This window comes from Marmota marmota, unplaced genomic scaffold, assembly GCF_001458135.2.
Source record: "Marmota marmota marmota unplaced genomic scaffold, marMar, whole genome shotgun sequence".
Taxonomy (NCBI): domain Eukaryota; kingdom Metazoa; phylum Chordata; class Mammalia; order Rodentia; family Sciuridae; genus Marmota; species Marmota marmota.
In genome coordinates, this window is record NW_026000082.1 from 22,211,956 (window position 1) to 22,238,812 (window position 26,857).

At 42.5% G+C, this 26,857-nt stretch overlaps 1 protein-coding gene across 4 annotated transcripts in view; it reads right to left on the reverse strand.

Moving 5' to 3' along the window:
• The window catches only part of Ccdc30 (coiled-coil domain containing 30), a 134,608-nt gene that overhangs the window by 3,635 nt on the left and 104,116 nt on the right, over window positions 1-26,857 (reverse strand). For all 4 annotated transcript variants that reach the window (XM_048815614.1, XM_048815612.1, XM_048815613.1 and 1 more), the window contains 3 exons: window positions 23,993-24,105; window positions 6,204-6,342; window positions 1,108-1,244 (listed from right to left, as the gene is read on the reverse strand). In XM_048815614.1, coding sequence (XP_048671571.1) covers window positions 1,108-1,244; window positions 6,204-6,342; window positions 23,993-24,105 — 389 coding nt within the window. The remainder of the gene's footprint in view (window positions 1-1,107; window positions 1,245-6,203; window positions 6,343-23,992; window positions 24,106-26,857) is intronic.

Here is a 26,857-nt window from a genome sequence, read left to right on the forward strand (position 1 = left end):
GCCAAGCAGATCTTTAAGACTTCGAAGGAAGCCTGATCTCTTTTCCACTATCTTAGGCTCTCAGGGCTGCAGTTATTCGGGAGACTTGGCAGTATAATAGATTTGATTAGAGTTTCATGTTTGATTTCTCGTTCTGCAACTTGTTAGTTGAGTGACCCTTAGCAAATTATAAATCTGAGCCTCAGTTTCCCCATCTGTAAACTGACTTCAGAAACTATGACATAGTTTGAGATGGACAATGCTTTAGCTGTATAAAAGGGGAAACACAAACAGTAAAAGATAATCAGAGGCTTTCCACGTGTGCCCTAAGGAGCATGTGCCCAAAGTAGCTGACAGGTATGGTGCTGGAGTCTTGGGCCAGGCTGCAAAGGTTCACATACTGCTTGACTACTAACCAGTCTAGGTGACTTCCCTGACCTTTGTGGAGCTTGGGTTCCTCATCCATAAACTAAAGCTAATGTTAATACCTCCCTCCTGGGGTTAGTGTTAAGGTTAAATGAATCCAGAGAGAGTGAGCTTAGAACAGTGTCTAGCATATAGTAAGTTCTCAATCATTGTAGTTCTCAAACATAATTGTCATAGATGACATTATCTGTTAAGATCAACCCATTCTCTTTGTTCTTGTTCTTGCTCTAAGAATATTTTTTACTGTAATTAAATTTTCCCATGGAGGAGAGAATGCACGAGCCAGCTTGTATCTAAATTCTTTTCCTCTTTGAATATTTCTCATTAAAAATTAATGTCATATCCTGTGGGATTCATGCATTTAAGTCCTTCCTATGGGCTTAATTCTCTGGTCTACTTTAATTCCATAGGTATCAAATGATAAAAAAAGGAGCATTGACACACACAAAGAGGCTGGCCAGAATGCACATATCCGGGTCCTCTGTGTGAGAGCCTATATGAATGGCTGGCCCGCCTGGTCCATGATATTTTTTCTAATTTCACAAGTTCTGCTGCTTGCATGATCTGCTGAAAACAGCAGACATCAGAGGAAGAGTTATAGGATAAGCCACAAACTCAAAGACAGCCTCTGCAACCATTTCTTTGTTGAAGGAGAAACAAAGCCAGCGGAGTCTACTGGCTGCCCAGTGGGACTGCACCTACTTGCTCTTGACTGATGAGATTATTTGTTTGTTGTTGCGGATTATTTCTTCTTGGTCCATGACTTGCTTCAGAAGCTCCCTTTTTTCTATGATCAGATTATCATTTTGGACCGTGATCTGGGCCTGGAATGCCTTCTCCTAGGGATTCACAGCAAGAGAAAGAGTTAAGAACTTCTGCCTGTTTCTAAGTCCTAACAACAAACTTCTCTTGTTTACTCTCTTTCCTGTCCTCTAGTCTGTTTCTGTTTGGTGACATGGTCATTCATTATAGCTAGATATTCTTCTATTTATTTTATATGTGATGTATTTTTGTTTGGAGGTTTAACCATTCTTTTGCAGTAACATTAAGAAGATCTGAACCTCAACTTCTCCTAAGATCCCAGTGCTCTTACCTGTATTATCTTTCCCCTCTCTTAGATGTATTCTAATTACATAGGGATCAAAAACCTCCAACAAATACGACTGAATTTTTTTGAAGCTCCATATTTAAATTTTCCCCATTTAATACATGTCCATCTGCATTGTAGTTGTATTCCTTTAAAGGCAGAGGGAGGAAGATGGGAATTTAGCCACCTGGTCAGGCAGAGTCAGGATCCCAGCTGGCATGGCAAGCCACGCCTGACAGCCAAGAGTGGAGCCTACTGCCGCAGGAATGATGCTGAAATGCCTTCAAGCCCAACACTATGTTTCACTTTCTACCAGTGATTTTCTTCCAAGGCAAGAGATACTGAAGTTATGGCTAAAATGGTAAAGGAGTACATTTGGTGAAAAAACACTAATATTCCCCCATAGCTGAAAGAGTTCATAGATAGATATTGGTAAGTATAGAATTGTTGGTCTCACTTCATGGATGACCTGCAAATTGTAACAGGCAAGTACTTTCATCTTTCCAGTTTTTGTTCCTCACCTGCCAGTGATGGGAACAAGTGGGGAAGGGAGAATAACAATGTTAGGCAAGAGGGTGAATCATAGGGTTAAGAGGGGCAACTTTGGGGCTGGGGTGGTAGAGAGCTCGTCTAGCATGCACGAGGCACTGGGTTAGATCCTCAGCACCACATAAATGTAAAATAAAGATATTGTGTCCACCTAAAGCTAAAAAATAAATAAAAAAAAGAGGGGCAACTTTATGCTTCTTTTCAATAAGATACTAATAAGGGCTGGGGATGTAGCTCAGTGGTAGAGTGCTTACCTAGCACCAGGCCTGACCTGGGTTCAGTTCCCAGTATCTACCACACACAGACACACACACACACAGTAAGTTCTTAAATAAGATACTAATGAAGATACTAGTGTTGATCGCTCAAGAAAAGACTGTCCATCTATTATTTAAGATATGAAAGGAAGGAGGTTAGATTATGTTCTGAAACAAACCATTCCGCATTTTAAAGTCCTTCTCCAGGACCATTCAATGTCTAATAATAATCTCACTTGTTATTATTTAAAGATATTTAATACATGTACATATGCATTGTAGTTGTATTGATAAAGGTTGAGAATAGAAGCAGCCATAGACAATATACCCTATCCTGTAATAAATGAATTAGAAAGGATATTAGATGGGGACATTTACCCTGTCCTTAGGAAACACCACATATTTTTTGTGGTGAAAGAGTTCATAGATAGGTATTGGTAAATATATAATTTTTTTAAAAATAGGAATACCTGCTATGGTGATAAGGTAAAATATTGGGGTAAATCTGGTTTGGATGGGTACAACAATTAGAAGACTCAGTTGGCTTGCTGCATTTTTTTTTTAAAGGAAAGAATGGCAACAGGAACTTACTGAAAGACTTTCTTTCTTTCTTTTAGAGAGAGAGAGAGAATTTTTAATGTTTATTTTTTAGTTTTCGGTGGACACAACATCTTTGTTTGTATGTGGTGCTGAGGATCGAACCCGGGCCGCACGCATGCCAGGCGAGCGCGCTACCGCTTGAGCACATCCCCAGCCCTGGCTTGCTGCATATTGAGAAGGCCGAAGACATGAAGCCAAAAATAGAGACATTCATTTTTGGAGACTCAGAAGGTAAACCCAATGTTTTTATCCTCAGGGCTCTGATCTGTGGGTCCGAAAATAGGTTAAAATAAAAAATACCAAGTTTGTAGTACTGTGGTATTAAGAATGCTCACATCAGTCTTCGCTGAACTTTATTTATTTATTTATTTATTTATTGGTACCAGGAATTAAACCCATGGGTGTTTAACCACTGAACCCAGCCATTTTTAATATTTTATTTAGAGACAGGGTCTCACTAAATTGCTTAGGGCCTCATTAAGTTGCCGAGGCTGGCTTTGAACCTATAATCCTCCTGCCTCAGCCTCCTGAGCCACTGGGATTACAGGCCTGTGCCATGAACTATTTTTAATTCTAACAATTTGTCTTGTGAACTATACATCCACCCATTAATATGCTTCTTAGGGATCATACCCCAAGAAAAGGGAAAATAATAATATCAATGAAAATTTTAATATAAACCACTTTAGGAATTTTATGTTTTTAATTCTCACAAAAGTCTTACATATGAGGTGGAGATTATTTTCTCCATGTTACAGATAAAGGAAATGATACACAGAAACTGGTCCAAAGTCAAAGAACTAAAAGCCAGAGCTAGAATTTGAATCCATGTCTGTTCTAAAGCTAAAGCCCACAGAACTCTTTAATGGTGTGAACAAAAGTCCAAATTACTTTCTTAGCCTCTGCTTATTTGCAATTTGCAATATATTTCCTGAAGACCTATTGTTCTTCTAGTCAGTGCATTAGCTTTCTAGGCCTGGCATGACAAATTACCACAAACTGAGTGCTTAAAACAACAGAAATTAATTTTCTTACAGTTCTGGAGGGCTGCAAGTCTGAAATTAAGATGTTAGCAGGGTTAATTCTTTCTAAAAGCTCACATGTAGGGTTTTTTTGGTTGGCTGATTTTTCCTTGCAATACTGAGAATCAAACCCAGGGCCTTCTTTATGGTAGGCAATTGCTCTACTGCTGAGACACACCCTCAGCCCTCAGAGGAAGCTTCTGTTCCCTGCTTTTCTCCTGGTTTTGAGTGGTAGCCAGCACAGCTCAGTGTTTCTTGGTTTAGTTACATCATTCCAATCTTTGTCCCCGTCACCACCAATGTTCTTCCCCTGTCTTCCCTTCTTCTTATAAGAGAACCAGTCAGATTGGATTTAGTATTCACCCTATCCCAGGATAACCTCATTTTAACTAATTACATCTGTAAACATCCTGTTTCCAAATAAGGTCACAATCTGATGTTTTGGGTAGACATGAATTCTGGGGAACACTATTCAACCCAGTACAGTCAGGAAGAAAGGAAGCAAATCTGCTGAAAGCTGTTTTACATATAAGCATAGAAGTAGAGGCAGGTAGTACAAGAAAGCATTGATCTTCGGGCACAGTGGCACATCCCTGCTACCTGTTATTTGGAAGTCCAAAAGTTCAAGGCGAGCTACTTTAGGTGAAATCTGACACAACTTAGACACCAAAATCAATAATGATAGTAACAGATTATAACTCAACAAATAAAATGAGAATCCAGGCGTCCATATTAACAAATAAATGACTATGTAAACCAGGTGTAGTGGTCCACACCAGTAATTCCAACTACTCAGCAGGCTGAAGCAGAAGGACTGAAAAGTTCAAGGTCAGCCTTGGCAATTTAGCAAGACCCTACCTAAAAATAAAAATATAAAGGGTCAGGGTTATAGCTGCGTGGTAGAGTGCCCCTGGACTCAATCTCCAGTATGCAGAGAGAAAAAAAAAAGTTGTACTGTGTGTAGTCTAGAGATTCTTTTTTTTTTTTTTAAATTTTACCTTCATTTACTTCTCTTTATTTTATTTTTATGTGGTGCTGAGGATTGAACCCAGTGCCTCATGCGTGCCAGGCGAGCACTCTACCACCCCAGCCCCAGTCTAGGGATTCTTGACCCAAGTCCCATGGTAGTGAATGAATATCTGAAATTACATAAATTGTTTTGGTATCTTTGGCATATATCAGAGATACAAAAAAAAATTTAGGTGGGTATATAAAGGAGTATTTTAGCAGAAAAATAATTTTCAAAATTCTTTTTTTTTTTTTTTTGGTACTGGGGATTGAACTGAGGGGCACTTAACCTCTGGGGCACATCCCCAGCCCTTTTTTTGTATTTTTTTAGAGACAGGTCTCACCGAGTTGCTTAGAGCCTTGCTAAATCGCTGAGGCTGGCTTTGAGGCTGCCTCAGCCTCCCAAGCCACTGGGATTTACATGCATGCACCACCATGCTCAGCCAATTTTCAAAATTCTGAAATGGACTAGAGATCCCAGAAAGGGAAAACACTATTGATGTCAGTTGTTCTTTTTTTTTTTTTTTTTGATCCTGGGGTTTGAACCAAGGGTGCTTTACCACTGAACTACATCCCCAGACCTTTTTCTTATTTTTAATTTTGAGATAGGATCTTGCTAAATTGCTTAGGCTAGCCTTGAACTTGCAATCCTGCTGCCTCACTCCTGAGTTGCTGGGATTACAAGCCTATGCCACCATGCCTGGAAGTTGCTCTCCATTTTTAATTTATGTAGCTTAAACATCTCAAGACTATTCTGCATGCAATTCCACTTGTCTTGTCCAATTTCTTTCTTATCCATATGCCCATAAGTCACAAGACCAATAAGACAAGCCTAAAGAAATCAGGGATATTTAGAAAAATCTTGAAGGTGCTAATCAAGAACTGATAAAGAAATCAGGATAACCTGTTTTCAATGCCATGAAAACTGACGCTGAGGCTTGAGACAAAACACGGGGGACTTAAAACAGGAATGAGTTAGTTAATGAGGGTAGTCTGGAAGTCTTTGCTGAAGAGTATTTAAGAAAAGATATTTTCATTTGAAGGCAAGACAAGCATAAATTGGCAGTGCAGACTATTTTCAGTGTTCAATTTAGTTTAGCAACACTGAGTCTTAGATTCTGTTTGGCAGGACTTAAATAATTACTTACATGGAAAAACGATGACATAAAAAGAAAACGAGGGCTCTGAAGAGTCCACAAATTAACTTACAAATGAGTGGGCATTCTCTAAATGGCTAGCCACCAGTGTCATCATATACTTTTCTCTCTTTCTCACCGTCTCAATTTTTTGTTGCAGGAGTCCAGCTTCTTCTTCAAGTTGTTTAATTCTCTTATTTCGTATTTCTACTTCATGAACTAGATGATCCTTGATCTTTCGAAGCTTGGCTTTGTGGTGATGCTTCTCAGAGTGGTTTCTATAAAAGTAAATTTGAGTATAGGCATTCCTGAACATAGTGAAAATTGATTCTGTTTCCTCAATATGCAACTTTCTTGGGTTTACTCTGGATTATGTCAAGGGTCTGGCACCAGGCCTGGATACTTAACCTGCTGCACATCTTCTAATCCCTCTGTAGGGGAATGACCCAGGGACAACCCACTGTATATAACAAAGATGTAGTCATCCTCATGGAATCAAGTCTCTGGCTTACCTTGGTTAGAACTGATAAGTGTATAGTTTTAGCATTTAAGTTTAACTTAGGAAGCTTCTTGACTTCAGACCCCTGACATCTAAATTCTGAATCCCATTCCACTAATTAGGTTACTGATTTAAAATTTCCCAGTTCATGGCTATCACCTTGAACAGTGATAAGATCTAATAAAGTGAAATAAAGATCTATAAAAAATAACTGGGCCTGTTCTCTGTTTTGTATTGAATCTGGACTTCTAAATACCAATTCTATGGAATGGTTCCTATTCAGGACTCTGAATCTGATTCTGACGTGAATCTAAATCACTGTCAGGAACACATGAAGAGATGCTTAGTATCATTAATCAGTAAGGAATACAAATCAAAATCACAAGGAAATAGAACTGCATATCCACCAGGAAGACCAGAATCAAAATGAGAATAACAAATTCTGGCAAGGCTGTGGAGAAACTGGAAACCCTCATATACTAAAGGCAGGAATGTAAAATGGTACAGCCTCTTTGGAAAACAACCAGACAGTTCTTCAAATAATTAAACATAGAATTATCATGTGATCCACAGGCTATACTCCTAGGTGCACACTCAAGAAAAATGAAAAACATTCATTGACACAAAAACCTAAACACAAGTGTTCATAGCAATATTATTCATAAGTGCCAAAAGGCAGAAACAACCCCATGTTCCATCAATTGATGAATGGATAAACAAATTAAAGAATGACTACACAATGGGCTATCTTTCAGACATAAAAAGGATTGTACTGACACATGTTACAACATGGATGAACCTTGAAAGCATCATGGTAAGGGTAAGAAGCCAGGAGCAAGTTGGGTGCAGTGGGGCATGCCTATAATCCCACCACTCCAGAGGCTGAGTTAGGAGAATTGCAGATTTAAGGCCAGCTGGGAAATTTAGTGAGAACCTGTCTAAAAGTAAAAAACAAAAAATTTAACAGACAGGGATGTAGCTCAGTGGTAGAGTGTCCCTGGGTTTATTCCTCAGTACTGGGGGAAATAAAAGTCACAAAAGACCACATATTATGTGATTCCATTTATATGAAATGTGCATACTGGGGAAATAGAAGATGTGAGTATATTATAACCCAGCTTGGTGGCCCATGCCTGTAATCCTATTTGGGAGGCTGACATATAAGGATCATAAATTCTAGGCCAGCCTGGACAATTTAGATCTTATCTTGAAATAAAATAAAGGGCTGGGGAGGTAGCTCAGTAGTAGAGTGCTTGTGTAGCATGCTCAAGGCTGCATTTTTCAATCCCTTCAATTGAAGGAAGGGAGGGAGGAAAAGATTAGTGATTGCCTAGGGGTGGGGTTGGGGAGGAAAATCAAGGATAGGCTACAGGATTTTGGGGGGGGGGTACCGATGATTGAACTCAGGGGCACTGAGCCCAATTTTTGTAGAGATACACGTGAGGGTTTATTTGTCAGAGCTGACAAATAAAGGCCATTTCTCTGTAGGAGAGAGAGGCTAAACAGGCTTGAGTTCTGGGACTTTTAAAAGGGAGGCTCAGGAATCAGAGCCCGCTGAATACTAATGTGGGTAGTTAATGGTTGGGTTGGTGTGAGGGAGTGGTGAGCCTTTCTCGGAGACACCCTTGGGCAGGAAAGCAAAACTTTTTCCTTAAAATGGTGGCTGTCATTTAAGATGGTCATCCAGATGCTAAGCAAGGACCTTATATTCCCCCCTTTTTTATTTTTATTGGGCCACGTAGGGAACAGGGACATAGGTCAATCTTCTATAAGTGCTTCCTGCTGGGAAGGGGCTGTTTTGAATCCCTCATTAGGGGCCTGGTATGTCATTAGAACGATGATGGAGGTTGAGTGGTGGTGGAATGCTGTCCCTGGTGCCCCAATGTTTAGTGAGGGATTGGTATTTCTGTAACAAAAGCTGATTTATAGTTTGATTAGAGATTTTTGGATGTAGTCTTGAGCCAATCTAATGACACAGGGGTCAAACATTAACAGAAAGCCTATGGGGTCAGGAAGGGAAGAACCCACTGGAGAAGGGGGTTACTTAGCTGCCATCCTTCAGTAGAGGAGAGCTGTTGTTTCCAATGTTCAAGGTCCTGTTGCAGTTGTTTTATCTTGTCCTTTACTATACCAGATTGATTGACATAAAAATAGCATTCCTCCTCTAGGTACAGCTAAAGTCTGCCTTTTTAGCTGTATAAAGATCAAGACCCCTTTAGCTGTAAAACCGCAGCAGCTAAAGAACCAAGCTGAGATAGTATGGTTTGTATGGTTTGAGCAAGTTGCTGTAAGTCTCCTAGAAAACTGGAATGGTAACTCCTGGTAATGGTACCCCTGGGAGGTGAGTGCAGAATGATGGAGGAGGGCAAAAGTGAAAAAGGGAAGGATGGTACCCATGGTTCTGCAGTGTCCTCGTGGTCCTCATAGACCAAAAGAAGATTGGGGTTCTGGCCTTGGAGAAACCCAACTTGAGAAGGCCTGTGGGTGTCACTGTATAAAAGGGGGAGAAATCCATTTAAAATGGGAGTTATGAACCCAATATGGGATGCCCTCAAGGCGGTACTGCTGGGGGAGTGGTAAGAATGACCTGGTAGGGTCCAGTCCATTTTGCAGAGTTGAGAGGAGGAGGGGAGCCTGTTGAGGGGGTTAAAAAATACCAGGTTGCCAGGAGACAGAGTGGGAGAAGGGGAAGAGGCAGAAATAGGCTTTGCCAGAACAGCACTGTTGTATTGCCAAAGAAGTTTCCTGATGTATGCAAGAAGGGGCCAGAAAAGATGAGGAGCAAGGGGTAGTGGAGAACCAGAGGGTGGTGAGCTGAGCAGGGAGATAGGCCGTCCATATTGAAGCTCAAAAGGGGAGATGTTGAGTGGCTTCTTTGGGAGGGCTCGAACCTAAGAAGAGCCAAGGGAAGAAGTTTAGTCCAATCTAAATGTAATTCAAGGGATAGTTTAGTGAGACGTTCTTCAGGGTCCGGTTAGTACGACCACCTTGCCAGAGGACTGAGGATGGCAGGGGATATGAAAATGCCAGGAGATGTTGAGTGCCTTAGCTACCAACTGTGAAACATGGGAAGTAAATTCAGGACCATTATCAAACTGGAGCGAGGAGGGGAGGCTGAATTGGGGAAGAATGTGTTCAACAAGGATGTTGGCCACCACAGGGGCACATTTATTGTTGGTAGGAAAAGCCTTGACCCATCCTGAGAAGGTGTTGACAAGTACCAAGAGAAATTTGTACTGCTTGACCAAGGGCATAGGGGTGAAACCCAGCTACCAATCACAGCAAGGGAGATGTCCTCTTGCCTGGTGTAAAGGGAAGGCAAGTGGGCGGAGATTTGAGGTGGGATTAGTTTGTTTGGCAGATTTCACAGGAGGCAGAGAGGGTAGAGAGAAATTGTAGGTCCTCTGGAGGGAGTTTAAGGTGGGAAGTGAGAAATTCTTTTAAAGATGTGGTATTAAGGGCTGGGGATGTGGCTCAAGCAGTAGCGTGCTCGCCTGGCATGAGTGCGACCCGGGTTCGATCCTCAGCACCACATACAAACAAAGATGTTGTGCCCGCCAAAAAACTAAAAAAAAAATGTTAAAAAATTCTCTCTCTCTCTCTCTCTGTCTCTCACTCTCAAAAAAAAAAAAAAAAAAAAAAAAAAAGATGTGGTATTAAGGGTGAAAGAGGTTATGAAGGAAGGTAAGCATCTGTTGAGTGTCAGGTGGGGAACAGTCTATTGGGGGACTAGCAAGGCAGAAGACCACAGGTGGAGTAGGCTGTTGGGGGACGGCCCTCACCTCAGAGTCTGCCTTCACAAGGGAACTTGGTGGTAAGGAATCCGCACTCCTTCCAAATAGCAGAGTGGGAGAGAAGTATGTGGAAATTGTATTTAGAGTCAGTATAGACATTGAGGGAGGCCCCCTTTGCCAAAGTGAAGACTCTGATCAGGGAGATGGAGAGCAGGTCTTAGAGCCTATGAAGGGCCTTATAACAGAGTGCAATAGGGGTTTAGAGAGTGGGCCCCGGGCTGCATCATATAGAGACTTAGTCAATATAGAGTAGTTAGGAATCCAAGCTCTGAGGAATCCTGCCATACCTAGAAAGGAGAGAATTTCTTCCTTAGTAGAGGGCATTGGTATATTAGCGATAAGACCCTTTCTATCAACCATAATGGCTTTGTGTGTAGGGGTCAGGAGGAGGCCTAGGGAAGCTGTACCTTGGATGGAGAAACCCTATAGCCATGGGCAGAAGGGAAGTTAAGAAGTTTACAGGTTCCTGATGACTGACCTCAAAGGAGGGACTGCAAAGAAGGAGGTCATCAACATACTGTAACACCACAGCCTGAGTGAGATATATGGATGCTAGATCCTTAGCCAAGGCCTGTCAGAAGATATGAGGGCTGTCTCAGAACACTTGGGGTAGAATTGTCAACGTCAGCTGAGTGAAATTATACAATTTTACATGGACAGGGTCTGTCCATGTAAAGGTGAAAATGTCTCCAGAGAATGGAGAAGAATAGAGAAGAAGGCATCTTTCAGGTCTAGTACTGAGAAGTAAGAGGTCCTGGAAGGAATGGTGGTGGTGAGAAGGGTATAAGGATAGGTTACCATGGGATGGATTGGGATGATCGCAGAGTTGATGGAATGGAGGTCTTGGACAAAGTGGTAGGAGCCATTAGGATTTTTTACTACCAAGTTAGGGGTGTTATAAGGGGAATGAGTAGGTCTAAGGAATCCCTTTCACAAAGTGTCTTTTTTTTTTTTTTTTAATTTTTATTGTTTAATTTTCGGCAGACACAACATCTTTGTTTGTATGTGGTGCTGAGGATCGAACCCGGGCCGCATGCATACCAGGCGAGCGCACTACCGCTTGAGCCACATCCCCAGCCCCTCACAAAGTGTCTTGAATGTAGGCTGTAAGCCTAGGAATTTTTTGACAGGAGAGCGGGTATTCTAATTGGGCCAGAAAATGGAGGGGATCTTTGAGATGGATGTGAATGGGCTAATGGTGTGAGGCGATAGAAGGACTTGAAACATCCCAGACAGTAGGGCCCACCTTGGAAGGGGGTAATGGGAAGGCACTGGCAGAGGGACTAGGGGATGGTACTAAGGTAAGGGTGAGGCTCAGGGAAGCAGCAGGTGAGTCTGGATGGAAGCATATATGAGGGGAGAAGGAAAGTGTAGCCCCCAACTTTGTGAGGATGTCCCTTCCCATAAGGGGAACAGGGCACTGTGGAATGACCAAAAAGGAGTAAGAATTAGAGAACCAAAAGCACAACAAGGCTAGATGTCTGTAAGGGTTGGTAGGTTTTCCCTCTCCCCTGACAATAAAGGTCATAGAATGAGTCGTAGGCCCCCAGAAGTCCTTGAGGACTGAATAGGTAGCCCTGGTGTCTAGGAGGAAGGAGACAGGCCTACTTGAGATACGCAGTTACCCTGAGTTCCCGCAGAGTAATGGTAGTGGCCGGGTGATGGGGACCTGGGCCTCATTACTCTTCTGTAGCCAGTCCTAAGAGTTGGAAGGGGGAACCAGAAGGGCCAGATGGCCAGGGGCCACTATAAGCTCAGGACAGTCAATGGCTCAGTGTCCCTTCTGATGGCATTTAGGACAAGGGCTCAGAGGCTTATGAGGTTCAGACATATACAAGCCCGGTGACCCATCTGACCACATTTAAAATAGGGTCCAGGTGGTCCCAAGGGACCCTTCCATGGGCCAGGGGAACCAGGGACAGATGTTGAGGCTGGACAGTCAGCTTGAGGGAGCATCTGGTATTTCTGCTTCTGGGCCTTCTCATCTCTACTTAAAGGCCACTTCCAGAACCTCACCTTGGGGAGCTAGGTGACCCCTCTCAAAGTGCCTTAGTTTGGCCTTAATATTGGGGAAACTCTGGGAGAAAAAGTAGGTCATTAGTAGTTGTCTCCCATCTGGAGTCTCAGGGTCCATATTAGTATATTGTAATAACGCCTCGGTCAGGTGATCTAAAAATGTCGAAGGGTTTTCATTCTTATCTTGGAAGGTTTCCTGGAGCTTTTCATAATTGATAGCCTTTGGGCTGCCTTTCTAAGTCCTGCCATGAGGCAAGTAATGAATTGGTTTCTACTATTTACTCCTCTAGGCAAATTATAATCCCAATTGGGGTCCCGATCAGGGACTGCTTCAGTGCCGTCAGATGGGCAGGGGAGGTCTGATGTACCTCATCAGCATAATTTCTAGCTTGCTCCCAAACTCGCCTGAGCTCCTCGGGCAGGAGGGTGTTAGACAAGATCATATGGACATTGTGGAAGGTCAAATTATATGACTGAGTCAAGATATTGAAACTCTTTGACATATGTGGTGGGACTTGAAGTATCAGACCCAAGCCACTTTTCTATCTGTGAACCATCTGACAAAGAGAAAGGCACATGAATCCGGATTACACCATCTACCCCAAACACCTTACATAGAGGACACAGAGATGTGAGTTGTGCAGTAGCAGCCTGTGAGCGTGTGGCAGGAGGAAAGAAGGGTGGAGGGGCCAAGGGAACAGTTGCTGCATGGCTTCATTAGAAAGAGAATTGTGATATGGCTGGGGCTCATCCACTGGGTCAAAGGAGTAGGAGTCCTGGGTAGGATCTTTTGTCCCTTTAGAAGCAGGTGTAGGGGAGGTGAGAGCTAAGAGGACTTGTGTGGGAGAGCAATGTTGTAGAGAGAGGGCTTAGAACGTACAGAGGAGAAGGCCTGAATCTATGATATCTCTTTTCATTTCCTGAACACTCACAATAGTTGAAAAGATTTCTGATAATATTGGGATCTAGAGTGCCGTTAAGCAGCCATTTAGAGTCTTATCCAAAGGATAGTGAGGCCAGATCTGATTGCACAAGTGGATAAGTTTTTGGGGGGTTAGGTCTGGGATGAGAGAGACCCTAGGTTATCCAGGAGGCAGCCTAGGGGACTATGGGAGAGAGTGGATGAGGAGCTGCCCATGGTGAGACATGGGAGGTAAGTTTAAAGGTGAGCGTCCCCCAGTTTCTAATATCACCTAGTAGAGAGGATGGTTACGCTTAGGGGGTTGTCACCACTGCTGGGTAAGCGTTGGGGCAGGAGCCCATAGAGGCATGGTGCCTGGCCAGGACTACAGAGTAGGGGCAGAAGCCCATAGAAGGGGCAAAAGCCCGTAGAGATTAACCCAAGGCTGAGAGGTAGTCTCACCAGGAACAACTCTCTATCATTCTAGGTGTTTTTTTCTCAAAACCCAGGACCCAGATAAAAGACCACCTATAGACTCGGTTGACAGTAAGGATCAGCTGTAGCTGTGAAAGCTGTGGCTGGGGCTGCCCCAACCACACGGTAACCCTGAGAGTGCCAGATGATCAACAGTCACTTTCAGGGACCCGCAGGTTGTTTAGGTCCAGTGGAGACAGGGGTCTTACCTGAAATGTCCGGTGGTGGGTGCAGAGAGGGTGTTCGGCAGAATGGAGGGCCTGGTCCCACAATGGAATCTGGATTGGGACCCAGGGACACTCAGTGAACCTTGAAGGGGGAAGTGGGCACACCAGAGAACCTGATCCTGGGTTTTGGCACCAAAATGAAGGGAAAGCAAGGAACAAGAGATGGGTAAGCCAAAAATCAAAGATGGAGACCAGGCAGAGATACACACAAGAGTTTGTCAGAGCTGACAAATAAAGACCATCTCTCTATAGGAGAGAGAGGCAAAACAGGCTTGGCTTCTGGGACTTTTATGGGGGAGGCTCAGGAATCAGATGGGGCGGGTCCTAATGCAGATGGTTAAGGGTTGGGTTGGTGTGAGGGAGTGGTGAGCCTTTCTCAGAAACACCCTAGGGCAGGAAAGCAAAACTTTGTCCTTAAAATGGTGGCTGTCACTTAAGATGGCCATCCAGATGTTAAGGATCTCTGGTGTTTCCTAAGAGAAAGCCCTAGGCACATTTGGGAAGGACTTCCTTGCCACTTTGTTTCACTCTAAGGTGTAGTTACCACCTTTTTTCTTTCCTACAGATAACCTCCATGTTTAGCTAGGTGTCCACAGAGATCCCTTGATCTCAAAATGGGGAGGGCGGGTCCTAGGGGAAGTGAGGCTGGGCTTGTGAGGCAAGTGTGTCCTAATGGGTGTTTCCGGGAAAGGATGAGAACCACTGGAGAAACCACCTCCCTTTGCCCTGGGGTGGGGGAACCACCTGCTGAATGTAGCTGCATTATCTGTACCTGCAGTCACTGCCTGCTAACCATGAAGTGACAAGCCTAAGGAAAAAACAATAACCACTAAGCTTAGCAGAGCAAAGAGAAGGAAAGAGCCTATCTCGCCGCGCCCTTAATGGAGGTTCTGAGCAGCTGCATCAACCTCAATCATCATCTTCCTCTACATTTCTTATTTATATAGGGAAAAGAGTTGTCTAAAGATTTATCAGGTTTTCTGTTATCTATGGTCAAATGTGTCAGGCAGCTTCCCCTTCCCTTTCTCTTCCCCTTCCCCCTTTCCCATCCCATGGGAGCCATGGGCGGGGACTTTTCACCTGATTGAAGAGACATGGTCCTTAAACTCCGCTTGGCCAACCCGCTAACACAGTAGTAACAATTTAGTTGGCCTAGGCCCTCCTACCTCTAGTGACCTATATAGGTATTGTTCTCGCCTGAAGCACAGGCAACTTCCTGGCCCTCTTCCTTTGGCAGACCAGCCCATCCCTTCCCCCAAAACTCCTTTTGGTGCCTTATTCTTGACCCTTGGTTCCTGGCCTCGTGTGCCCTTTTCTGCTTTACAAAATGCATCCTGATGTCTTAGAAAAACTACTCTTTAGTCCCCAACTTCCCTGAGTGTCTAGACATTTGGATAACACCTTAAGGTGTTTAAGGAATGAGGAACTGAATCTTTCCTCAGTCACTATAGGCACTTAAGGGCACAGCCATTGAGGCCTGTGATCCATATAAGTGCGTGATCTTACCTGGGATTCTGACACACAGGAGGCAGTCCAGGTACACTAAAGGGAAGTCCCAGATGCTCTGGGATTCTCACAAGACATTTCATGTGATTTTAGAGCAAAATGATGGTGAATCTCTCCTCAATCTAAGAATCAGAAGATAGAGACTATGCAGGACTGAGTTAAGCTGGTGGTTTTGGGGTGAAACCCTGCATACTCTCAAGAAACGACTGGCTCTTGATGGCTTCTGGTAGATGACTTCTACACTCTTGGAATATTCTGAGACCTTGGCCTTGCCAGGTAGTTTATGCTAACAATGGAATTTATGGTGAATGCATTTTTGTTCACTTAGGGCTTTGGGTCACAGCAGGAGGGATGGTTGGTAACTAGTAGTTTAGATCAATTACTGGGTCTCCACATCTTTGTCTCCTCCCCACCCCCAGTCCATGACCATCATGATTCAGGTGAGTCTTTGATTGGGAATACCCCTTTTTTTTTTTCTTTTGAGAGGGTCTTGCTATGTCACTCAGGCTGTTTTTTTTTTTTTAGTAGGGGAAACCCCCCCCCCCAAACAGTGAAGGCTTTCTTCTTCTTCTTCTTCTTCTTTTTTTTTTTAAAGAGAGAGTGAGAGAGAATTTTTTAATATTTATTTTTTAGTTCTCGGCGGACACAACATCTTTGTTTGTATGTGGTGCTGAGGATCAAACCCGGGCCACACGCATGCCAGGCGAGCGCTCTACCGCTTGAGCCACATCCCCAGCCCACTCAGGCTGTTTTTGAACTCCTATATTTAAGTGATCCTCCTGCCTCAGCCTCCCGTGATGCTGGGGGAAAAAGCACTGTCTCTTTATCTGCAGCACCCACTGGAAGAAAGCTAAGTGGAAGCTTGTTTTAATTTTGTTACTCCTGGATCTGCTCTAGACCTTTTTCTTATGTTGTTTGAAATCTGCATACTATAATAAACCCTGGCCATGAGTACAACACCTTTTCTAAATTTTTGTGAGTTGTTACAAGGAGTCTGCAGAGACCAATCTGGCTCTAACTGTGGCCACTTTGCAACGTTGGGGGTTGTCTTTTGCTGGATGTTTTCCCTTCCTTTGCCTGGCATTCTAAGTTCTAAAGTAAAGTTGCACCTAAAATGATTAAGGTGTACAGAATTCACAACATCTGATGACCTTCAATTAACATTAGAATGTGTAACATCCTTCCTTATTCTTTAGTCCCGTGCATCAACTAACACAAAACTTGTACATTGCTGTGAAGTTTAACTCACCAAAAATATGTCTGTCTAAAGAATTACAGAAAGTAGTGCCCCCACCCCGTTATGTTCAATTGAAATTTTCCAACCAAGAAAGAAAGAAAAAAAGACTTGCCCTGGATGTCGGAAGTCTCTGCCCTACACATGGTCTTCTGCCCATTGCCCCTGCACTTCCTCTCCCTCCCTATGAAAGTCCTTCTGCATGCCTGAGTTCTCTAAATTTTGGTGGAGAGGATGGCTTGCCCCATTTTCTCAGGGTGTCAGTCCTTCAATAAACCTAGTTTCTTTACCATCACTCTCATTTCCTGTTAGCTTTCAAATGGTGAGCAGGTAGGTGGGCCCGGCAACATGACCCCAGAGCTGGTGATCTTCCTGCTCTACCCACTGCCATAACACCAGCAAACAGCACTGCTTTCTCCTAACGAGATCCTTTTGTACTAGAAGTCGGACCCAGATGGATGGAAAGAACAAAGCAGACTTACTCAGATGCTAATTCTAGCCAAATGGAATGGAAGAGCTACTCTCAGAGGCCTATGTGCTTGTAAATTATGTCTTACCCTTAAATGTGTTTTTGCAAGACTACTTCATTTTCCAAAATAGCCTTTCCATCCTATTTGCTAAGTGTACACAAAAGAATCATCTGTATGTTTTTCCCTGAGAAGATTTAGTTGCTAGCCAAATACTACTTTGAGAAGTTTAGATGCTGGAGGCCAGATATAGCTTGTCAGAGTATGTGACAGTGATTGGCTGCTCGGGTTGCCCTCAACTCAATTTCTCCTTCTCTTATCATAGACCTCCTGGCTTTTGGCTGGGCACTGGGTTGCTATAAGGATGACCTTAGGCCTAAGCCTAAGCAACTCCATTTTAAAACTTCAGTTTGAAACCTGCAGTCTCACCAGGCATACCTAACAGAGCCCTCCAGTACGGCCCTCAGGCACAAACAAGTCACTTCTCGCCACCCCGGTAAACTCAGAGTGAAGTCTCTGGCAGGCTGTCAGCATCTGATAAGAGGAAAATCGGAGAAGATCAGGGTGGGGACCACTAGGCCAGATGTTTACCACAGGATAAATGATAACACTGAGAGACCCAGTGGCAACTGATAAGGATAGAAAAGGGGGTCAAAAGCCCCAAATTTTGGGTTAAATAATAGAGCAAATGAACACACATTCAGCCAGGCGACAATGATGTCCTCATGCTGAGAACCTGACGAAGACCTGGACTGACATCCCAACACTTTTCATCGTTTGCCTGATCCTCTGCATCTTCCTCACTGTTCTCAAACTCTACAGCCACATCTTGACCCTGGTGAGAGCAGCAACTTCTCCCTAGGATCTCTCCTCAAAGGGCCATCAGATCCACCCCAGGGGAAGCCTGCCTTGGTTCCTGACCTGATCACCACAGTCTGAGTGAATGTGCATCTTAGAGCCTGAGGCTTGAGAATTTTCATCTGATACTTGAGCTCAGCATGCAGAGGGAATGTCTGCCATGATTAAGTGTGTTTGCAGTGCTTAGAATTAATCTAGAATTGTTTGCTGTGAATTAATTAATCTAGAATTGTTTTGTGTGAATTGATTACGTCTGTATGCAGTGCCCAGCATTAAGGATTGTCACTTTCTTGATTAAGAACGTATAGAGGGGCTGGGGTTGTGGCTCAGCGATAGAGCGCTCGCCTCGCATGTGCAAGACCCTGGGTTCGATCCTCAGCACCACATAAAAATAAATAGGTGAAATAAAGGTACGGTGTCCAACTACAACTGAAAATAAATACTTTAAAAAAAAGAACCTATATTGGGCTGGGGATGTGGCTCAAGCAGTAGCGCGCTCGCCTGGCACGCATGTGGCCCGGGTTCGATCCTCAGCGCCACATACAAAACAAAGATGTTGTGTCCGCCGAAAACTAAAAAATAAACATTAAAAAATTCTCTCTCTCTCTCTTTTTCTCTCTCTCTCTCTCACACTCTCTCTTTAAAAAAAAAAAAAGAACCTATAGAGTGAAATTGTATTGAGTGATTTGAGTGAATACAGCATTGAAAAGGGCAGAAGCTCGTGGACATTCTTTATTTCTCCCTTTCAACTGCATAAGTCGCACCTTTTGCCATTGTGATAGTTGCCCAGTGTAAGAACTACACTGAATTTCCTTGTAGTGAAGCCATGTGAGTAAGTCTGGGCTAACAGAATGTAAGGGGAAATAGCATGCTTTGTTGGAAAATGCAATGCCCTCGCCTTTCCCTTCCTTCCTTTTTATTGGCTGGGATGGATATAATAGTGAGCTGTCTTGAGCTACATGAATAAGGAAAACATGTTCAAGAAGCTGGAGCAACAGACAATATAGCAGGTGCCCAGGCTTCTGATGCACTGAGCCACCGTAGCAATCCTGAACTGCTTAGGTCTGCATTGTTAGGTAAGAGAGAAGTGTCTCCCTTTTGGAAACTATTTTTATTCAGGGTCTTTGCTACAGTATCTTAATTAATGTAGTTTGCTATATAAAAGTACATTCCTAAAACTGTCTGAGTCCCATTTGGGTTCAGCACCTGCTACATAATATGAGGCACACACTTTGTAAATTGTGTTCACAATTACCACTGCTGTGACTTTGATTCTTTACAAGGAGATATTTCCACTTTGTAAATGATCTCATTTTCCTTTTTACTAGGAATGCTTGGTAAAAGGTATCACTAGCACTGCGTTTCAGCATCCTGAATAGCTTCAGAGATGTAATATCTAGCAGGGTACCAATAATATACCCGTCATCCTCCAGGTTTCCCAGTTGTTTGTAGTAACTTGGATGTTTTGACATAATTGAAAACACAAAATATACTTCTGGAATTTCTTCCACCCATCCTATAATGAGATATTAAAACCCAGTCTATAGTTTCCTATTCCAGATAGCTGCTGTCTCTCTTATCCTGCCTTTTGGATTATTAAAAAATAAATTCAAGCTGGATGCCATGGCACACATCTGTAATCCCAACTACTCAGGTGGCTAAGGCAGGAGGATTGCAAGTTCAAGGCCAGCCTCCACAACTCAGTGAGATCCTGTCTCCAAATAAAAAATAAAAAGGGCCAGGGATGTAGCTCAGTGGTAGAGGGCCTCTGGGTTCCATACCCATTATATCCTTCAAAAAAGAATAAATTTATACTTTAAAGTAAGAGGATAAATTACGGAACATTTGGGGAAAATATCCAACTTCCAGTATCGGTCAATATTATATTATTGTTTTTCCTTCTAGTATTTTTTTTTTTCAGAGTAGAAATTAGAAGTTTATTAAAGGACAGCAGAAAAGACTTCTCCCGGAGGAAGAAGGGGACCCAAGAGGTGGAATCCCTCCTTCTAGTATTTTTATAGGCATCTCTGTTTAAACATTTTCTTCATTACAATGTTTATCTTACACCCTCTTCATTTGTTATCATAAACATATGATATGTATCATAAGCATTTCTCCATGTTGTTATATAGTTTTGTGGCCACCATCCTTTGTAGCTGTATTATGCTTCATGAAGTGAATGTTTTATACTCTATCTAACTGGCCTCCTAGTTTGGGATATTTAGGTCTCCCTGGGGTGTTTTGCAGGTCTGAGGAGTACATGGACACAGTGCAGCTGGTGGAGCTTAGACCTTCCCTGGACATTGCTAGCTGGCTATCTGGCACAGATACTGGCTTGGTCTGAAATTCTATTGGCCAACAGGCCCAAAGAACATGTGGATTTTCTATGTTTATTTTTGGCTTTGTTAATTAAACATTATGAGACAGCACAATACTTGGCTTCTAAAATTTAGGACCAACCTTCAGCTTGCGTTCAAGTAAAACCATATTGTTTATTATGTTGATTTCAAAAAGGCAAGGAATTTGTTTCTCTGGAAGAGTGGTTGAAAAAAATGTAAAAAATAATCCTTGTCTGCACAGATCAGGACTTGGGATCAGGAGAGTGAAAACAAAAATGAATCTAGAGTTTTAATGATTCCTCTTATTTTCTTTCATAAATCTGTAGTTTTCAACTCTGGATATACAGTCATATGGCAATGCTTTTAAAAAATATTGATTTGGGCTGGGGTTGTGGTTCAGTGGTGGAGTGCTTGCCTGGTATGTGTGGGGTACCTGGTTCGATTCTCAGCCCCACACACGAATAAATGAATAAAATAAAGGTCCATCAACATCTAAAATAATATTAAAAATATTGACTTATAGGTGCTATGCTGACAGATTTTGATTTAATTAATCTATGTTGGGACCCAGGCATGTGGAGCCAAGATGAAGATCTACTTTGCTAAAGGCAAATAACATAGTAAAATACTCAGCCTCATCCCAGCCATCAAGATTTCAAAATACAATGACAGCTGGGCACAGTGGCACACACCTGTAATCCCAGCAGCTTGGGAGGCCAAGGCAGGAGGATCACAAGTTCAAAGCCAGCCTCAGCATCTTAGCAAGGAGCTAAGTGACTCAGGGAGATCCTATCTCTAAATAAAATACAAAAAAGGGTTGGGGATGTGGCTCAGTGGTTAAGCACCCTTACATTCAATCCTTAGAACCTCCCCTTCCCCAAAGTGACAATTTCTGACTACAAGCACACATTAAAATAATGGAATATACTAAACAAAAGTCAGACCAAAAAAAAAAAAAAAAAGATTACATACAGGAGATTGGGGTGGTTGTTGTCAAAACTCATCCAATTGTACATTAAAAAATCTTTTGTTTATTGAATGTAAATTATACCTCAATCCAAACAAAGAATATTAGGGACATTTTCATCAGGGTCTAGGCACTTCCCATCAATAGTGGTACCCAATGCAAATGACGATGTAGAGAAATTGCTACTCTTCTATAATGATGGAACACATTTTAGTAGGCTGCTTCTAGATGTTTGTCAATACATTTTAAGGTCCATAGTTCTATAACAATAAATTTTAAAATGAGAAAAAAATATATCAAAATTATTTTTTCAGCGTCATTTTGAATAAAAATATTCAACCATTGGAGCACTGACTAATTCCTAACTAAATTAGGGTTGTATTGTGACAGTTAATTCCTGCAGACCTAAAAGTAACCTAAAATGTTTAGCTGCTTTTCCTGCTTGGCACTAACTTCTGGTCAAGGCATGAAATATGCTAATTAAAACAATGTGGCTTCATAACCACTGGCTCAAGGAGTATCATGGCATTTTGTACCAGTTTGTCAGCATTGTTTATTGGTAACACTGAGAATGATGATTTGTGCTGGTCTCAGTGAGACCCAAAGAAAGCTCTGCTCTTGAGGCGGGTGACATAGCAGGAATAGGCTTATATGTAGAACATAAAAATAAAATCTGAGACTCGTAGGTTTCCTGGTTCTGAGGTCTTCAGTGATACATGGTTTCTGTTCTGAAAGAGGAAATACATCTGCCATAGTTCTTGCAGAGGGAGGGCCACTGTCAACTCCTGCCTAACTTCTCTGGACCCCTTGCTTCAGAGACACCCAGGGGCTGTAATGCAAACCTCTCTCCTAATGCTGTTGCTGTATTATATCTTGCAATAAGTTATGCATCTGTGAGCATGTCATTTTGGGTTCTCTTAGTTTTTAGCAATCCAACTGCCAGTGTTATTCCAAGGGCATACCAACTTTTAAAAAATATTTTATGAATATAAATTCAAAGGCTATAGCAACAAAGCGCAATGGCCTATGAGATATTAAGAGAAAAAGCATACAGAGCTGGCAAGTGTGGCTCAGTGGTGGAGCGCTTGCCTGGCATGCATGAGGCCCTGGGTTTGATTCCCAGCACCATAGAAAGAAGGAAAGAAAGAAATAGAATATTTTGAGACGGGGTCTCACTAAGTTGTGGAGGCTGGCCTGGAATTTGCAATCCTCCTACCTCAGCCTCCATAACTTGGATAACAGGTCTGAATCACCACATCTGGCTACACAATATTTTTTAAATCATTAATACCATCAATATAGTAGGTAGGTAAGAGAATAAGGAACTTGAACCTATAGGAGGACCAGAGCAGAGAGGTAGGTGGGTCATGGAAAAAGCACAAGAAATAAATATAATAATAGCACTGCCATGTGCCAGACCATGTGCTAAGTCAGCACTCTCCACAGATCCACTCACTTAGGTCTCAACCACTTTATGAGATAAATACTGTTATCTTGTATATTTTAAAGAGAGGAGCCTCCGGCACAAAGAGGTTTTATAACTCGCGCAAAGTTAGCAATTCTAGTAGAGCCAGGATTTGTCACTAGGCACTGTGGCTCCAGAGTCCATTTTCTCCATTACTTTGCTCCATTGCTTCAGAGAGGAGGAAAGGAAAAGGACTCAGGTAGAATTATGAGCAGAAAATGGAAAAGATAATAACTTCAGATTTTTTTTTTTTTTTTTTTTTTTTTTTTTTGCGTATGTGAGATTCTGGGCAAGCACACTCCCACTGAGCTACATCCCAGCCCTTTATGTTTTTATTTTGAGACAGGGCTCATTAAGTTGGTGAGGCTGACCTCAAACTTGTGATCCTCCTGCTTTAGCCTCCTGAGTCCCTGGGTTATAGGCCTGGGTCACCATGCCCAGGGCTCCTCCTCTTTTTTTTTTTTTTTAAAGACATAGGTTTCACTATATGGTCCAGTTCTGTGTGGCCTTGAACTCTTGGGCTCAGGTGATCCTCCTCCCTCAGCCTCCCAAGTCACAGGGACCACAGACATGCATAAATGGGCCTACTTAGGAACATTCATTTTAATTGAGTATCTACTATATACCAGGGAGTATGGATAAAAAAATGAATAAGATCATGGCTCATGCCCTTGAAGAGGCTGTGGTCTGGTGAGGGAGACTGATAGTAAATCACATTATTTGAAAACATCATGGCCAGTTCTGAAATAAGTACAGAGAAGCATTTACAAGGGATTACAGCAGGTGTCAAAAAAGGCATCTTTGAGGAGGTGATTCCTAGTCTAAGAATTAGAAGCTAAAATGAAGAGTTGGAATAGGGAGAGGGTGGTCCAGGCTGAGGAGAGTATGTGAGGGGGAAAAAACCCGAAGGCAAGTATAATTTTGGAAAAAACAAGTTAGATATTGACTGAGCTCCATAAGTGGAAATGCCCTTCTCTTCCCCACCCTCTCTATTGGGAAGAAACTGGGCCCCAAATCTTCCCAGGAAAAGCCTGGTAGTGGGAACTTCCAGGGCCTCAGGGAAATCATGATGGCACCTTGAAAGGCTGCTTTGGGAGCACCCAGCGCTTTGCTCTGGGGTGGGCTCAGCCAGGAGCAGCTGTTCTACAGTTTTCCTCCAAAGGGAACCCACTTTTGTTTACCTCACATGCTCATCAAACTGCTCCAAAAATTGCACACATCTTTCCCATAGAGCTTCTTTCTCTTGCTGTAATCCCGACAGCTTCTCTGACAATTCCTGATTGCTCTTGATATGCTGAAAAACATTAGAGAGAGAGAGTCTGTGCCAGCGAAGGTGTGATGTTGAGGGGAAGGTAAATTGGCAAAGCTTTTCTGCAGAAAAAAGCTTACAGACACTCCAGCTCTGAGATCAGAGTCACTTCATGTGACTCCTATCCTTCCAGAGCTCCCCAAGGCCAGCGGCTGCTTCCCTTGACTTTTGTTCCCCGAGCCTTCTCAAGAATTTTGTAAGCATTTAATTCTCTATATAAAAATCTTCCAGCTGAAAGTACTGTGGTATTAGGACATATGATTTTTGGTCTTTGAACACAGTTCCTGGCTGATAACTCCCTTTCCAAGGAAGTTTTAGAAACTCTAATCTTACCCTGTCTTTAGCTGGTCATATGACCCTCCTCATTCCAAAAGGGGTCCTCACTGTACCCTGGAGGGAGGCATGTTGTTGCACAGAGAAGCCAAGAAGCTGAATAAGGTGCCCCACTCAGCCTATCAGCAGTCTCACCCATGCTATAAGTCCCCATATAAACCTGAGAAGATGGGGTCAGAAGCTTGCAGGAAGGCAAACAAAAATGCACCCACGCACTGGGAGTGTAGTGCACCCTAACCCCTTGGGGGCAGAAGCTCCTGCACTCAGGACCCTTTCAGAACTTGCCCTTTGTAATAAACCAGTAAATGTAAGTATAGTGTTTCCTTGAGTTCTGTAAGTCATTATGACAAACTAGTCAAACTTGAGGAGGGGGTAGTGAGAACCCCAAAATATGACTGTTGGTAAGAAGTTCCACAGGCCTGGATTTGCTGCTAGGACCAAAGTGAGAACAGACTTGGGGAATGAGCCCTCTACTCTTGGTCTCTGATGCTATCTCCAGGTAGACTGTGTCAGAACTGAATGCCCAGCTGGAGTCCACTGCTGCTGGGGAGAGTGCCCCTGTCCTTCAAGGTCAGAGTTTTCTGAGTAGATTGGTGTGGTATGAGAGCAGAGGGAAAAAGAAGCAGTTTGTTTTTTCATAACCTAAGTATATAAAACACAAACAATTTTCTCCACCTAATCTTGACTGATAAGGTATTTGGTTCTTAAAGTGGCTCAAAGTTTAAGATGGGCATGGTGGCGCACACCTATAATCCCAGAGCTTCGGAGGCTAAGAAAGGAGGATTGCAAGATCAAGACCAGCCTCAGCAGTGAGGTCCTAAGCAACTTAGTGAGACCCTGTCTCAAAATAAAAAATAAAAAGGACTGGGGATGTGACTCAGTGGTTAAGCATCCCTGGTACAAAAACAAACAAACAAACAAAAAAAAACCTCAAAGTTGGGAACTGACCTGGTTATATTTGAAAGTTCAGGTCAAAATGCTTGAGGCCAGTAGTAGTTCAGATTCTGAATTTCTTTTAGATTTTGGACTTTGTGTTTACCTAATATACAGATGAGACCGAAGTCCAAAGACAAAATTGTTTTATATAGATCTTATCCACACAGCCTGAAGGTAATTTTATACAATTTTTTAATGTACCTGCATTTTGACTATGAACCATCACATGAGGTCAGGTGTGGTATATTCTACTTGGGGTGCATGTTGACACTCAAAAAGAGTTGTTGTTGTTTATTTATTGTTATAGACAGGGTCTCACTATGTTGTTCAGGCTGGCCCTCAATTCTCCTGGGCTCAGACAGTCTCCTTCCTCAACCTTCTGAGTAGCTTATACTACAGGCATGTGCCACTGTGCCCAACTCAAAAATTTCAGATTTGGGAGCATTTCTGATTTCAGATTTTTTTTTATTGGTTGTTCAAAACATTACAAAGCTCTTGACATATTGATTTCAGATTTTTGGATCAGGGATGCTCACCTGTAGTGTGATTTTGTCACTAGTACTAGTAACATGTGCCAAAAGAGTTTATAAAATTATCAACTTTTAATTGCCTGTAATGAAGAGCTTTCGGAAATCACATGACTATTACAAATAATGTTATAATTGAGAACTACAAGGACCTAGGGTGAGCTTGCCACCTCTGACCCTGTTAATGAACTTACAAGGAAAAAATATGCAACTTGGGGATTTAATTCCTGGAACAAGGCATAGAGAATTTCTATGAGTAACTTAAAGGAAACCTTCTTGTAGCCAGAAGGCCAATGTAACTAAAACCCAAATCTCAAATTTCATCAAATGGTTGTACATTTATAACATAAATTTATTACATAGTCCTGCCGGGAATCTTATGTGAATTGGGTTTTGGGACTGCATGGAAACCTGAGGATTGGGAATAAAAACATTTGAGAAGACCTCCAAATTCAACAAGCTTCTCTTGCCAACATCAGCAGGTCTTCCTCTACTATCTGAAGAGATGAACCACCCCTGCTTTGAGGACTCTATTGATTTCTTTTTTTTTTTAAATTGGTTGTTCAAAACATTACAAAGCTCTTGACATATCATATTTCATAATTTGATTCAAGTGGGTTATGAACTCCCATTTTTACCCCGTATACAGATTGCAGAATCACATCGGTTACACATCCACGTTTTTACATATTGCCATACTAGTGACTGTTGTACTCTGCTATCTCTCCTATCCTCTACTATCCCCCCTCCCCTCCCCTCCCATCTTCTCTCTCTACCCCATCTACTGTAATTCATTTCTCTCCCTTGTTTTTTTTCCCTTTCCCCTCACATCCTCTTATATGTAATTTTGTATAACATTGAGGGTCTCCTTCCATTTCCATGCAATTTCCCTTCTCTCTCCCTTTCCCTCCCACCTCTCGTCCCTGTTTAATGTTAATCTT